The sequence below is a fragment of the Alosa sapidissima genome, chromosome 13 (genome assembly GCF_018492685.1).
Source record: "Alosa sapidissima isolate fAloSap1 chromosome 13, fAloSap1.pri, whole genome shotgun sequence".
Lineage (NCBI taxonomy): Eukaryota > Metazoa > Chordata > Actinopteri > Clupeiformes > Clupeidae > Alosa > Alosa sapidissima.
This window is the reverse complement of record NC_055969.1, coordinates 4,266,564-4,279,063: the sequence shown is the minus strand read 5'-3', so window position 1 is coordinate 4,279,063 and position 12,500 is coordinate 4,266,564. Positions and strand designations below refer to the sequence as shown.

The following is a 12,500-nucleotide window of genomic DNA, read 5'->3' as shown; positions in this document are numbered from 1 at the left end:
ACTGATTCTTTCACAGAGGAAATGTGAGACAGGCTTGTCACAGAGGAGCACAGTGCATTGCACACAGACATACATAAACACACACACACACACAAAAGGCAACATTTGCATTAAATAATATACAACATGCTTACCAATTTAATATGGCTTATGATCAACTACAACTCTTCTCATTATGACTAATCACATTACATCTGCTGAGTGTAACTGCCCCCACCAGTGATGCAGAGATGAGGGCAGCGGCCTGTTCCTTAAGGAAAATCTAATTGTAACCAGGCGCTTATTGGAGCTTTCTGCAGCGGTCTGACAATCAAAACTCACCTCATGTCCTGGTGGTCCGGGTGGGCCTATTGGCCCCTCATCGCCCTGGAAACAAAGAGGACAATAACTTAAGGATTTATGACTACAGGAAGAGTTACGTCTTTAGTCAATGAAGCACACATGTACACAAACACATGCGCAAAAAACAACACTCTCTCTTCCTCTTGCAAACAAACACACTTAAAACAGAGATGCAGACACAGAAAAACCACATGCCCAGTCGTTAATGCTCTTATAAAGAACACAAACAAACAGAAACATACCAGCAGCCCAGCACCTCCTTTCGGCCCAGGTAATCCCCTTGCACCAAGCTTTCCCTGAGCACAGACACAAACAGGAGTTCAGCGAAACACTCTAAATCACACAGATCATTGCCTACAGACATTCCCGCACACACCAAACAGTAATATACACTTCTTACCTTTGGACCCTCAAGGCCGTTGTGTCCGGGAGGTCCAATGTCTCCAGGAAAACCCTGAGGAACACATTCACTCTCAATCAACAATGAAACCCATTGACTGTATCTGTTTATTGTTCATCGTGGTGTACTATGCTGTGTGTACACATGATCAGTGTCCGTATTCAAGTGTGTTGAAAGCGGAGCTCACCTCTGGCCCTTGGGGACCAGGTGACCCATCAGGACCTCTATCGCCTGGTCTACCCTGAGACACACACACACACAAATACACACACAAACACAGCTCAGTGGGGAGAGTGATGCTGCACACCTGATATAACATACAGGGGGGAGGGGTGGATTTTACAGTGTACAGTAAGTTTAGTCTATTGCCGTTTTATAGTAGGCATGCATATATACAAACGTTTCACGTTTGTTATGCTCACCTGAAGGCCTGGTTTCCCTCGTGGACCAGGCAACCCTGGCACACCTTGAATACCCTAAGACATACAAACATATAGATAAATACACCCGTATGCACACAAACATCGGCACATAGACACACAGCTCTCAACACTACTTCTTTAACTCTGGTGACATGGAAACAAAATATTCTCTAAATAGAATAAGACAGAGTGTGTGTGTGTGTGTGTGTGTGTGTGTGTGTGTGTGTGTGTATACAGTATATGTCTCTATGCATGTGTGTGTGTGTGTAGGAGACTCATGGGTAAATGTCCAGACGGTAAGAATCAGACATCTGGCTCAACCATTTTGCTGAGTCAGCTTGTACTATATGTATGTCTGTGAGCATGTGAACAGTGCATGTCTTTAAGTAGGGGATACCTTGTCTCCAGGGAACCCAATCTCTCCTTGCTTGCCAGGAAGGCCAACATCCCCCTGAATAATAGAGAAAGTGAGAGAGAGAGAGAGAGGGGTGGGGGGTGGGGGGGTGGAGGGAAAAGGGTGTGCAGTCTATTAGAAAACAATAAAAGTTTTCACATGTGTTCCCAGCACCTTATGTAGACACTCTGAATAAAACTCTGACCCCCTTAGACACAGATAATTAAACACAAAATCAATAAATAATTTCCAAATAAGATCATATACAGATCAAATTAACCAAAGAGGCTGGCCAATAAAAAAGCCTGAAAAGAACATGCGCAATTGAGACAGACCAATGGGGTGATTTTATGATCACATGCTGAGAGACAGGCCAATAACACGCTTTCAGATCACCTTATCACCTTTCAGTCCGATAGGGCCAACGTTTCCCGACACCCCCTGCATCAAAAACACACAAGCACAGAGAATACAATGAGAAAGCACAAACAGACATAGTGATGACACATGATCACATACAAACACATGAGCACACACACACACACACACACACTGCTAGCATGTTAGATGCAGAAAGATATTTTCCAACCTACTGATGAGTTTTGCACATCTGTGTCTTTCACTGGCTGACTTAACAAGTTTTTGGCAGTCATTATGTGGCTAAAATATAACCACTTGATGTTGCCTGCAATGTATCTTAACTGGCAGTAAAACAACAATAAATACATCATCACTCACAGTCATCATCTAGGAAAGTCTGCTGTTAAGTTCCATTCTGCCAGAAGTGCACCTGCTGGCTAAACCTTTATTCCCTTAATATATTGTAAACAATATATTACAATGACTCTTTAAAGAAAAAATACATTCAAGGACTGTTTGTGTGTGTGTGTGTGTGTGTGTGTGTGTGTGTGTGTGTGTGTGTGTGTGTGTGTGTGTGTGTGTGTGTGTGTGTGTCTTCTGTGAGAGTGAGTGACCAGTGGCCACAGAACATCTACTGTACACCAGGTGGTGCAGATCCAGGGCAAGTAGAGTGACCAAAGACATTTACCACCCTTGGCATGAACTGTTTCAATGGTTGCCCTCTGGGAAGCGTCTCTGTTCCATCAAAGCTGAGAGATTGAGAAGGAGCCCCCCTCCCCCCAGGCCATACGGGCCATGAACGGCAGGTAGGATGGCACAAATTTGAAGTGAAAACCTTGTGCTTGCCACAAACTTTCACATACAGTGTTCAAGTGTAACGTTTGAGCTGGCGCCGCACATTAAATGTCACGCAGCGTTGACAATGCAATAAGGAGACAACATGTAGGAAAACTTAGCCGCAACTTAGATCTATCAAAAAAAATCTAACTACAGTACAACATTTGTAATGGAGTAAATGGTGTTGAAAAACTCAGCAGTGCATAAAGATTGTGTATGATAACTGACTGTATAGGTCAATTGCATGTGCAAGTCCACACTTGCTCCACAAGCTGAGACAAAGACATAGGGGAGATGGGGGTTACTGGAGTCCTATACATGTGATGGAGCAGCACAGTAACAAGGCAGTCAGCATTCCCAGTATTTAAATGTGCACATGTTAAAGGTCTCATACTGTAGTGCTTGGCACTGCCTTCAAAACCTTTCTAAAACATCTCAGCATGTAAAGACCTTAAGACGATTCGGTTTCACTTTATGGAAACTTAAACTATTAAGTTCTTCTTCATTCAGGCGATATTGAACCACTGGCTCCAATAAAACCTCCACTTTCACACAGTGAAAGGCTGTCTTCCATTATAAGCCATAAATATGTTTCATCTGTTCCACTGTAAAACATATATGTGATGCTGGGGCATCATCTCTGGGGTTTATAAGTGTGTCTACTATACAGTAGTTCCACGTGTTCCTCACCTTCAAGCCAATGGGTCCCGTCAACCCCATAGGACCTGCAGGCCCCATATCACCCTGCAGCCAGATAGGGAGGACACATATTACAGATCACACATAACAACCAGGCTTGTGCAAAATTCCAGAATTAAATTGAAACTGGCTCTTAAATTCCAATTCAATTCTTGAATTTCACTTGCATTTCAATTGAGGTAGCAAACAGGAAGCAGAATTGCAATTCGAATTGTGCACAACCCTGATAGCAACAAATATCAATACGCATTTACTGGCATTCAGCCACGCGTGATGGCGATCTGAGTCTGGATGTATGGATGATGAAATACGGATACTCACAACTAATCCACGAACACCAGGAGGCCCTGGAGGTCCCAGCGTGCCCTAAGTTAGCGATAGAGGGAAGAAAAGAGAGAAAGAGAAAGAGCGCAATAGAGAGAGAGATAGAGAGAGATAGAAACACAAAGAGGGAGAGAGAGAGAGAGAGAGATGATATACTGCAACCCTTTGAAATGTTGACAAAACATCTAATTTAATGTTTGAGGGGGGAAAAAGACAGACGGGCCTCTCTAATGTGTGGGAGTCTGGGGAGTGTATTTTTGTACTGCATTGCTGGTATGTTAAAGCCAGTGAGTGTTTATGGACATGTTTATTTTGTGAGTGCGTATCTGGCATTAACGTGTGAGATTGTGACTTTTTTGATGTGTTTAAAGGCACACATTGACAGCTATGGTGGACACTGAAGGAGCTTGTTTTGTGTGTGTGTGTGTGTGTGTGTGTGTGTGTGTGTGTGTATGTGTGTGTGTATGTGTCTGTGTGTGCGTGTGTGTGTGTGTGTGTGTGTGTGTGTGTGGAGGGGTCTCTTGTGCTGCACCCATTTCCGTTCCTTCTAGAAGGTGATTTAGGGATGAAAGGATCACTTCTCTCCTCTGCTTCAGGACAGAGGGAGACATGACAGGAAGTGAGGAACTCCAAATATAGCACTTCCTCTGCTAAACTCCTAACTGCATCATCTGACACCAGCCAATGAGAGGATAAGGGAGAAACTGGATGAACTGTGGCATATTTCAGCACACATGCAGACACACACACATACACACAAACACACACACACGTACGCACACAAACACACACACACACAAACACACAAACACGCACGCAAACACAAACACACACACACGCAAACACACAAACACGCACGCAAACACAAACACAAACACAAACACACACACACACACACACACACACACACACACACACACACACACACACACAACTTACTGGCTCCCCGTCAGTTCCTGGTGGTCCTCTCTCACCGAAATCACCAGGAAACCCCTAGAAAGAGATAGCAGGAAGGAAATATAGGAAGATGTGACAGAAAGAAGAAGAGAAAGATAAACAAGAAAAAAACAAGGTTAATCTTTAAGGAAGATCCAATAAGGAATGATCAAATGTTCAAAAAGGAAGTTCTATATCAATGTCATTATTATTAGTGCCATTATTATTACACACTGTGATGTCTCTAATAGCAGGGATAAGATGTGTCAGGTGACTCTCCTGGGCAACAGCTTGAAAGCCTGTTCTGAAACTATCTGATCAAGTCCACTTCAGTAACAGAGCCAATTACATGTGCAACAAGTTAGCGGGCGTATTCCAACATCTGATACACAGATCCCTCTCCCACAATCCTCTGAAGCCGTTTTTAACTGTCAGTTAAAAAGACAGCTGACAAAACTATAGAGACTACACTGAACTGTGATGGAAACATTACACCCAGGAGTCATTAAGAACAGGAACTTGGACAGGAGGAATAAAAATGGTCCCTTGTTAGCAAAGCCATTTCACCTGTAGTTTTAAAAGTGGGTGGGTGGAGCCAGCTGTGGGTGGATGCAGCTGCCCAGCCAATCAGAGTCAAGTTGGCATGCATACTGATAAACTTGGTAAAGCCCAATGCAAAAGCCCAAAGATGAAACTTTCTTAGCTGTATGCACCACTGGATCGAGCTTATTCTACATCTTTTACCCAACATGGCTGATTGGTAGCACATTTCTCTACGAATGTCCCAAAGCCATAGTCTCCTCGACAAACAACTCAGCCGAATGGGGTTGTTTGACACGAGAACACACATAAACAAACAAGAGGACGACACATGCAGACACAGCAGTCAGGCGCTCAGCAACACAAACGGACCCTGACGGAAGAGTCAGGCATTCGCACACTCACAAACACAACTCATGAGCTAAAAAGATGTGGAGACAAAACTTTACCGGCCTACCCATCGTCCCTCTCTTCCCCGGTGGTCCAGGAATGCCCTACAGAGAGAGAGAGAGAGAGAGAGAGAACAGTCCCAACATGGAGGGAGGTACAAAGAGGGAGAGAAAGACAGATAAAGTAAGAGTTATGAAACTGTGAAAGTGTGTGTGTATATGCATGTATGTACACATGCATATGTGTGTGTGTGTGTGTGTGTGTGTGTGTGTGTGTGTGTGTGTGTGTGTGTGTGTGTGTGACGGGCAGAGAGAGAGTGTGTGAAATGGTGTGACCCAGCAACCAAGAGAAACCCGGCAACCAGACAGAGGGGAAAATGATGATGTAATTTAGGGCACATATCATTACTAATGATGTGTGTGTGCCAGAGAGAATGTAATACAGGGCATTTTACAATGTGTTACTTGCAAATGTTTGTGTGTGCATGTGATTATATGCATATTGCACAATGCCTTTGGCTGCTGGTTTCTGGTTTCCATAGTGACAGTACCCGTGGGTGTAGTAAGTCAGCTAATGGCCTGTCATTAGTTGGGTTGTGTGTGTGTGTGTCTGTGTGTGTGTGACACGGTCATTATGGGGCACAGGCAAGAGGTTCCTTCAAGTTCAAGAACTTTAGAATGAATGTGTGCATGATATGCAAGTGTGTGTGTGTGTGTGTGTGTGTGAATGAAGGGGGGCTGTGAATGTATGCATTTGTGTGGAACTAAATGATACAGAAAATGTTGCATGAATGCTCCAGTGTGAGAGAAAATGACTGTAAAAGTGTGTTTGTGCTTGTTCACCTATATGTGCACATGTAAGTGTGTGTGTGCATCTGTGTGCACGAATGGTTAATCCAAGCCACCTCCCTCTGCAGGTCAGTGGATAGAGTTCCATGTCTTTCCAAAAACCTCCTGACACTACAAATGCATCCTCCAAACTTACATAAGTCTGCAGATCTCCTTTAGCTCTTACGTAACAGCGCAGGTCTGCTCTACTCCTTACACATCTCACAGAGGAGCCGGCGCTGGCCCCCGCAGCACAACCTCCAAGCTTGTTCGCAGTCAAGCAGTTGTTTGGCAAAGATAATCAAACAGAGCACGCTCAATAAAAGCAGTGAGAGGAGCAGAGAAAGAGTTAGTAACGGGTGGAGGAAAAGAACTGCAAGAGCAAGGGGAGAAGAGAGGAGAGGAGAGGAGAGGAGAGGAGAGGAGAGGAGAGGAGAGGAGAGGAGAGAAGGCAAAGGCACAAGACGAAGATTAAGGGGAAACGGAAATGCGAGGAGAGGGGAGGATTAGAGCGAAAGGAGCACAGATCACGAAACAGAGGAGGAGGTGGAGGAGGTGGAGGAGGTGGAGTGGAAATTGGGGAGAGGAGAAGAACAAACAGTGGAGGGCAAAGAGGAGAGGATTGAGAGGGGAAAAGAAAGAAGAGGAAGGAAATAAAGGAGAGAGATAGAGGGATAGATAGAGAGAGAGAGAGAGAGAGGACGGTGACACGGGGACAGAGCAGAGGCAGGGGGAGGAAGTTTGGCCAGGGCCGGCCGAGCTTGGCCAGTGAGCTTTGACCTCATTGGCTCGCGTCATCAGTCAGCGGGGAGCGCCTGGCTGCTGCTCTAGAGGCGCAGGGTGCGCGGATTTGTTTCGGCTTACAGAAACCGGACCTCCTGGGCTGCACGCGCCATTAGCCAGCGCATAAGACCCCATTCATTTGGCTGGACTGAGCCGTCTCCAGAGCTAATAAATCTCGCTGGTGTAATTTCAGCAGATTACTCCGACGAGATTTATTATTAGAGCCAGAGAGGGGAAAAACACACACACACACACACACACACACACACACACACACACACACACACACACACACACACACAATTTAAAAGTCCCCAGTGACACTGAGTTCTGCTGAGTCACAGCTAGCCGAGCGGTTTTTAGAACTCCCCGTGAGAGGCTAGCTCTGCTTAGTCACAGTCAGCAAGATGTTTTGAGAGCCCCCGATGAGGCTTGCTCTGCCCCGTTGCATGGCAACCAGCTGTTGTTTACACTGCTTGAGGGACTTAAAGGGAGACATCTGATACTTTTAACTCGTAAAACTGCCAGCGCTGGAAACACGCTAGGAGCTGTGCCTAACAATGCCCAATAATGGCGCGCGGTGACTTTGATGGTGGAACACACTCACTCGCTCTCCATCGGCTCCAGGTAAACCAAATAGCCCTGGGATCCCAATAAAACCCTGTAAAAGAGTGAGAAAGAGAGAGAGAGGGGGGGAGGTAACTAAATAAACATTTTGGTATTTTTTTTTTTTTTTCACATGATCACACTACTCAGTGAGCGAAGACTTCCTGAGGAGGGAGGGGGCAATTCTGTCCAATCTCGGCAATCCATGGTGAAGTGATGACGAGATGACCCCAACAGATGGATGGTCAGAGAGGTGGATGGATGGATGGATGGATGGGGGTGTCAGTGAACAGATGGAGGAGTCTTCATGAAGATCAAAGCCATGAGGCAAGTGTATATGCCCATGGACTGCATGGTGCTGGGTTCCACGATGTAGTCCAAGGGCACATACTCTCACCTCAGGGATCTGTACCTACACACACAAACACACTAACGCACATACACAAACACACACACACACACACACACACACACACACACACATACACACACACAAGGCAAGCACACTCATAGGCATACACACAGAAACAAACAAACAAACAAACACGCAGCAAAACTCACACATGCATGCAAGCATGCCTGCACAGAAACCAGTGAAAACACATATTCAGAGAGCAAAACAATGTCAGCTAGTAAAAAACAACAGACCAACAACAAGGAAAGACAAAACAGAAACACAGGGTGGCTTGACAGAAACAGATGGGATGGGATTCCTGTTTAAAGATGGCCCGTGCATGTGTATCTTTTCAGCATAACCAAACATACATATTGTATACATGTATGCTAAGCATATGTCGGTGAGTGCCATCCGAATCATGCGTGCGTTCAAGCGCTAGTCATACAGGTAAAGGGAAGAGTGTGAAGACGCTTTTGCATCATTACATCCTGTGTCTGTATGCATGTCTAGTGTGTGTACGTGCAGTGTCTATGAGCATAACTGTGTGTTAGGGGGGGATATAGACAGGGGGTCTCCTGTGCGTGCGTGTGTGTGTGTGCGTGTGTGTGTGTGTGTGTGTGTAAAGGACAGAGGGGGGGGGGGGGGGTGTAGACAGCAGGGCCTCAGTTTGAATTTAAACAGGAAATTCCTGCCTATGGGGGAGGGGCTTTCTCTGATAAAGAGCCTTTAATGCAGCTTGGTAAGTGTGTGTGTGTGTGTGTGTGTGTGTGTGTGTGTGTGTGTGTGTGTGTGTGTGTGTGTGTTTCTACGTGACCGTGTGTGTGAGTTGAGGAGTAAACCTATGACTGCCACTGGTAAGCATCCCTTGAGAAAGCTTTATATTGTAACGAGAACAGAGGCTAAGAGCCGGACAGCAAGAGGGAGAGAAGAGGAGGTAGAGGGGCAGCTGAAGTGGGCAAGGAACAGGAGCGCAGAAGACAAGGTTGCTTTCACACTGCACTCTCTGGCGGGTGATGGGTTAAACAGGAAGTGATGCTGAAAGAAAATAGCGATTGGTCCACCCACCCGTGCGCCTTTTGGTCCAGGAGGTCCTATAGGCCCAGGCAAACCCTGAGAGAGAGAGGGAGAGAGGGAGAGAGAGAGAGAGAGAGAGAGAGAGAGAGAGAGCGAGAGAGAAAGAGAGAGAGAGGGCAAGAAGGAAAAGGGGGGAGATGGGGGGTAAGAGGAGAGGGAGAGCAAGGGAGAAGGAGGGAGAGAGGGGGAGAGAGAGGGAGAGGAAGGCAGAGGGAGGGGGCAGAGAGACAGGGAGAGAGGGAACACAGGTAAGTAGTGTGGTTCCTCTGTGCATGACATCCATACTGAAGTAAAATGTCAGTCTCCCAAGAGAGGGAACAATTCGTCCTCTATGTCCTGCGAGGCCAGACTCTGTCTCTGCGCTAGGTGTTATCTGGGAGTGAGAGGAGCCCTGCTCACTCTTTGTGTTCATTGTGATCAGACTAAAAAAAGAAACTTCCCTTCCCTGCAACCCAAAAGGCCATAATAACACTAATTGTTCAGTGAGAATCAAACAGATATCAACTCTGACCAAAGAGGCATTTTTACTCACTGTGAACGACTAATTGTCTTAACTAACTGTCTTTTGGTAGGCACTTTGAAATGATCAGCTGTTTTGTTGTGGTCATAAAACTGGTCATTAAAAATATTCTCTTTGCAGCACTGAGGCTGGCCAAATCTGTCCTATTTTGCTCGTGTCCTAAATCCGTTTTGTTGAGTAATCATGGAGGTGAGGTGAGGAGGCTATGTGGGGAACAGATGCAGGAAGGAAACGAGTCTGCGTTCGGAGGCCCCGTGCCACAGGCGTCCTGGAAACAGCTGGCTTCCTCTGGATGGCATTCAGGTGAGGCCTGCAGTAAGGAGCGGCTACAGCCACCTGATTGGTGTGGTTAAGGCTGAGCCAGGATTAATCCTACTGCTCTCAAACGGCCAATTAGGAGCTGCACACTAACCTTAAATAGCCTTTGGTCCCACTCAACATCAGACATAAACCCAAACTGTACATAAACATGCTCTACTGCACACACACACACACACACACACACACACACACACACACACACACAGACATACGCAGCAAGACACACACACATACTCACAAACATAAACTTAGGTGTACACACTCGGCACACACACAGTTTCACATGCCAATACACACATACACACACGCACACATACACACACAGCGCAGCAATAGAGGATTACTGCACCTGCCTGCCAGGATAACCTTTGGCCCCAGGCAATCCATCCGGACCCTGTAAACCCTGGGAGAGAAAGAGATGGGCAGTGAGACGCCAGACTTGCATAATGTAAGCAAAACTCATCCCCACAACTTTTGTAACTGACTAGAGACCCAGCGAGGATGAGGCTCAAATTATGAAGTCTTATGAGAATTAGACAATGCTCATTCACAAATGCATAGCTCAGACGACAGACAAAACCATGTGCTATTATGCAATCATCTGGAATCAAAATAGCAGTAATTGTGTTTATTTATTTCAGAAAATTACTGTTGTCGTATATCATTAGTGTGTGTTTGTACGTTCAGTGAGTGATGGTGTGCAAGACCATATGAATTTTTGAGGTAATGTGTGTATATGCATGTGTATATGTGTGTGTGTGTGTATGTGTGTGTGTGTGTGCATGTGTGCGTGCATCTGTCTGTGCGTGTGTGCATACTGTATGTGTGTGTGTGTGTGTATGTGTGTGTGTGCGTGCATCTGTCTGTGTGTGTGTGTGTGTGTGTGTGTGTGTGTGTGTGTGTGTGTGTGTGTGTGTGTGAGTGCATCTGTCTGTGCGTGTCTGCATATGTGTGTGTGTTTATATGAGACAATGCAGGTGCTCCCGTTTCCCAAATGATGTCATCCTCATGGGAAAGGAGGGGGCGCTTACAAAAAAGAGGACAACCGCTCTATGTATATATGAGTGTGAGTGTGTGTGTGTGTGTGTGTGTGTGTGTGTGTGTGTGTGTGTGTGTGTGTGTGTGTGTGTGTGTGTGTGTGCATATGTGCATGTGTGTTTATTAAAGACAGACAAACAGACAACGTGTGAATGTGCGTTCATGCTGCTCTACTAGGGGACTAGAGGGCACTGAGAGCTCCATTTTACTCCGCAGGAAGCGCTACAAAGAGAGCGTGTGGAAGAGGGACAAAGAGACAGACGGAGACAGACAAGGGAAGGGGGTTGCACCCACTTGCTCTCCTGGGAGGCCCACTGGACCTGGATGGCCTTTCTGCCCCTAAAAGAATAGAAATGGAGAAAAGAAATCAGATGAAGACAAACACAGACCAACGGATGGACACGGTCACAGACACACACAGAAACATGCGCAGGGCATAAATCTCACATGCTGTAGGTACTCATGTTAACAGTGCTACCTGGCAGAGAACATGTGTGTGCATGCGGGTATAATATAAATGCCTTCCTGTAGGACTCAGACCTTGTGTTGTGTGTGTGTGTGTGTGTGTGTGTGTGTGTGTGTGTGTGTGTGTGTGTGTGTGTGTGTGTGTGTGTGTGCATGAGCCATAACTAAACCGCAGAACACTGTGGATTGTGCTGACTAGAGAGAAATGAACAACCAGCGGAAAAAACGCATGAATGATGGAGTGAGTAAGGGGAGGAGGGACGGTGGGAGAGAAACAGAGAGAGGGAGAGGAAGAGAGAAACAGAGAGAGGGAGAGGAAGAGAGAAACAGAGAGGAGGCTCTGTTTTCCGAAAACATGCTGCCCAATATCTAGGAAAGAGCGATGTTGCTGTGTCGTCCAACCATCAAACCGACATGATTGTGTGTGGTGTGTGTGCATCTGTGGGTATGTGTGTGTGTGTGTGTGGGTGTGTGTGTGTGTGTGTGTGTGTGTGTGTGTGTGTATGTACACTCTCTCTGAAGCAGCAGATCTTTAATTGGAAACACATGGAGCCAGCTCCATATAATCGTGCACACACACACACACACACACACACACACACACACACACACACACACACACAGACACACACATTCAAATTATACACACACTATTTATTTACATGTTTCACACATGCATATTTATGATCTAAATCAAGGTAAAAGCTAAAAAATTGCAGACTCAAACAAACACATGAATGTCTACACACACTGTATACTGTATGCATGCACACACAAAACTCTCTCAGACAAGAGCCCACTTATGTAATGGAGCATTTACCCGCA

At 45.9% G+C, this 12,500-nt stretch overlaps 1 protein-coding gene across 3 annotated transcripts in view; it reads right to left on the bottom strand.

Annotated features, from left to right (window-relative positions):
• The window catches only part of LOC121679706 (collagen alpha-1(XXVII) chain A-like), a 52,309-nt gene that overhangs the window by 23,732 nt on the left and 16,077 nt on the right, over positions 1-12,500 (bottom strand). For all 3 annotated transcript variants that reach the window (XM_042058625.1, XM_042058626.1, XM_042058627.1), the window contains exons 8-22: positions 11,505-11,549; positions 10,522-10,575; positions 9,323-9,367; positions 7,862-7,915; positions 5,704-5,748; positions 4,718-4,771; positions 3,776-3,820; positions 3,446-3,499; positions 1,955-1,999; positions 1,562-1,615; positions 1,165-1,218; positions 930-983; positions 743-796; positions 585-638; positions 322-366 (exon numbers count right to left, since the gene is read on the bottom strand). In XM_042058625.1, the coding sequence (XP_041914559.1) occupies positions 322-366; positions 585-638; positions 743-796; positions 930-983; positions 1,165-1,218; positions 1,562-1,615; positions 1,955-1,999; positions 3,446-3,499; positions 3,776-3,820; positions 4,718-4,771; positions 5,704-5,748; positions 7,862-7,915; positions 9,323-9,367; positions 10,522-10,575; positions 11,505-11,549 (756 nt within the window). The remainder of the gene's footprint in view (positions 1-321; positions 367-584; positions 639-742; positions 797-929; positions 984-1,164; positions 1,219-1,561; positions 1,616-1,954; positions 2,000-3,445; positions 3,500-3,775; positions 3,821-4,717; positions 4,772-5,703; positions 5,749-7,861; positions 7,916-9,322; positions 9,368-10,521; positions 10,576-11,504; positions 11,550-12,500) is intronic.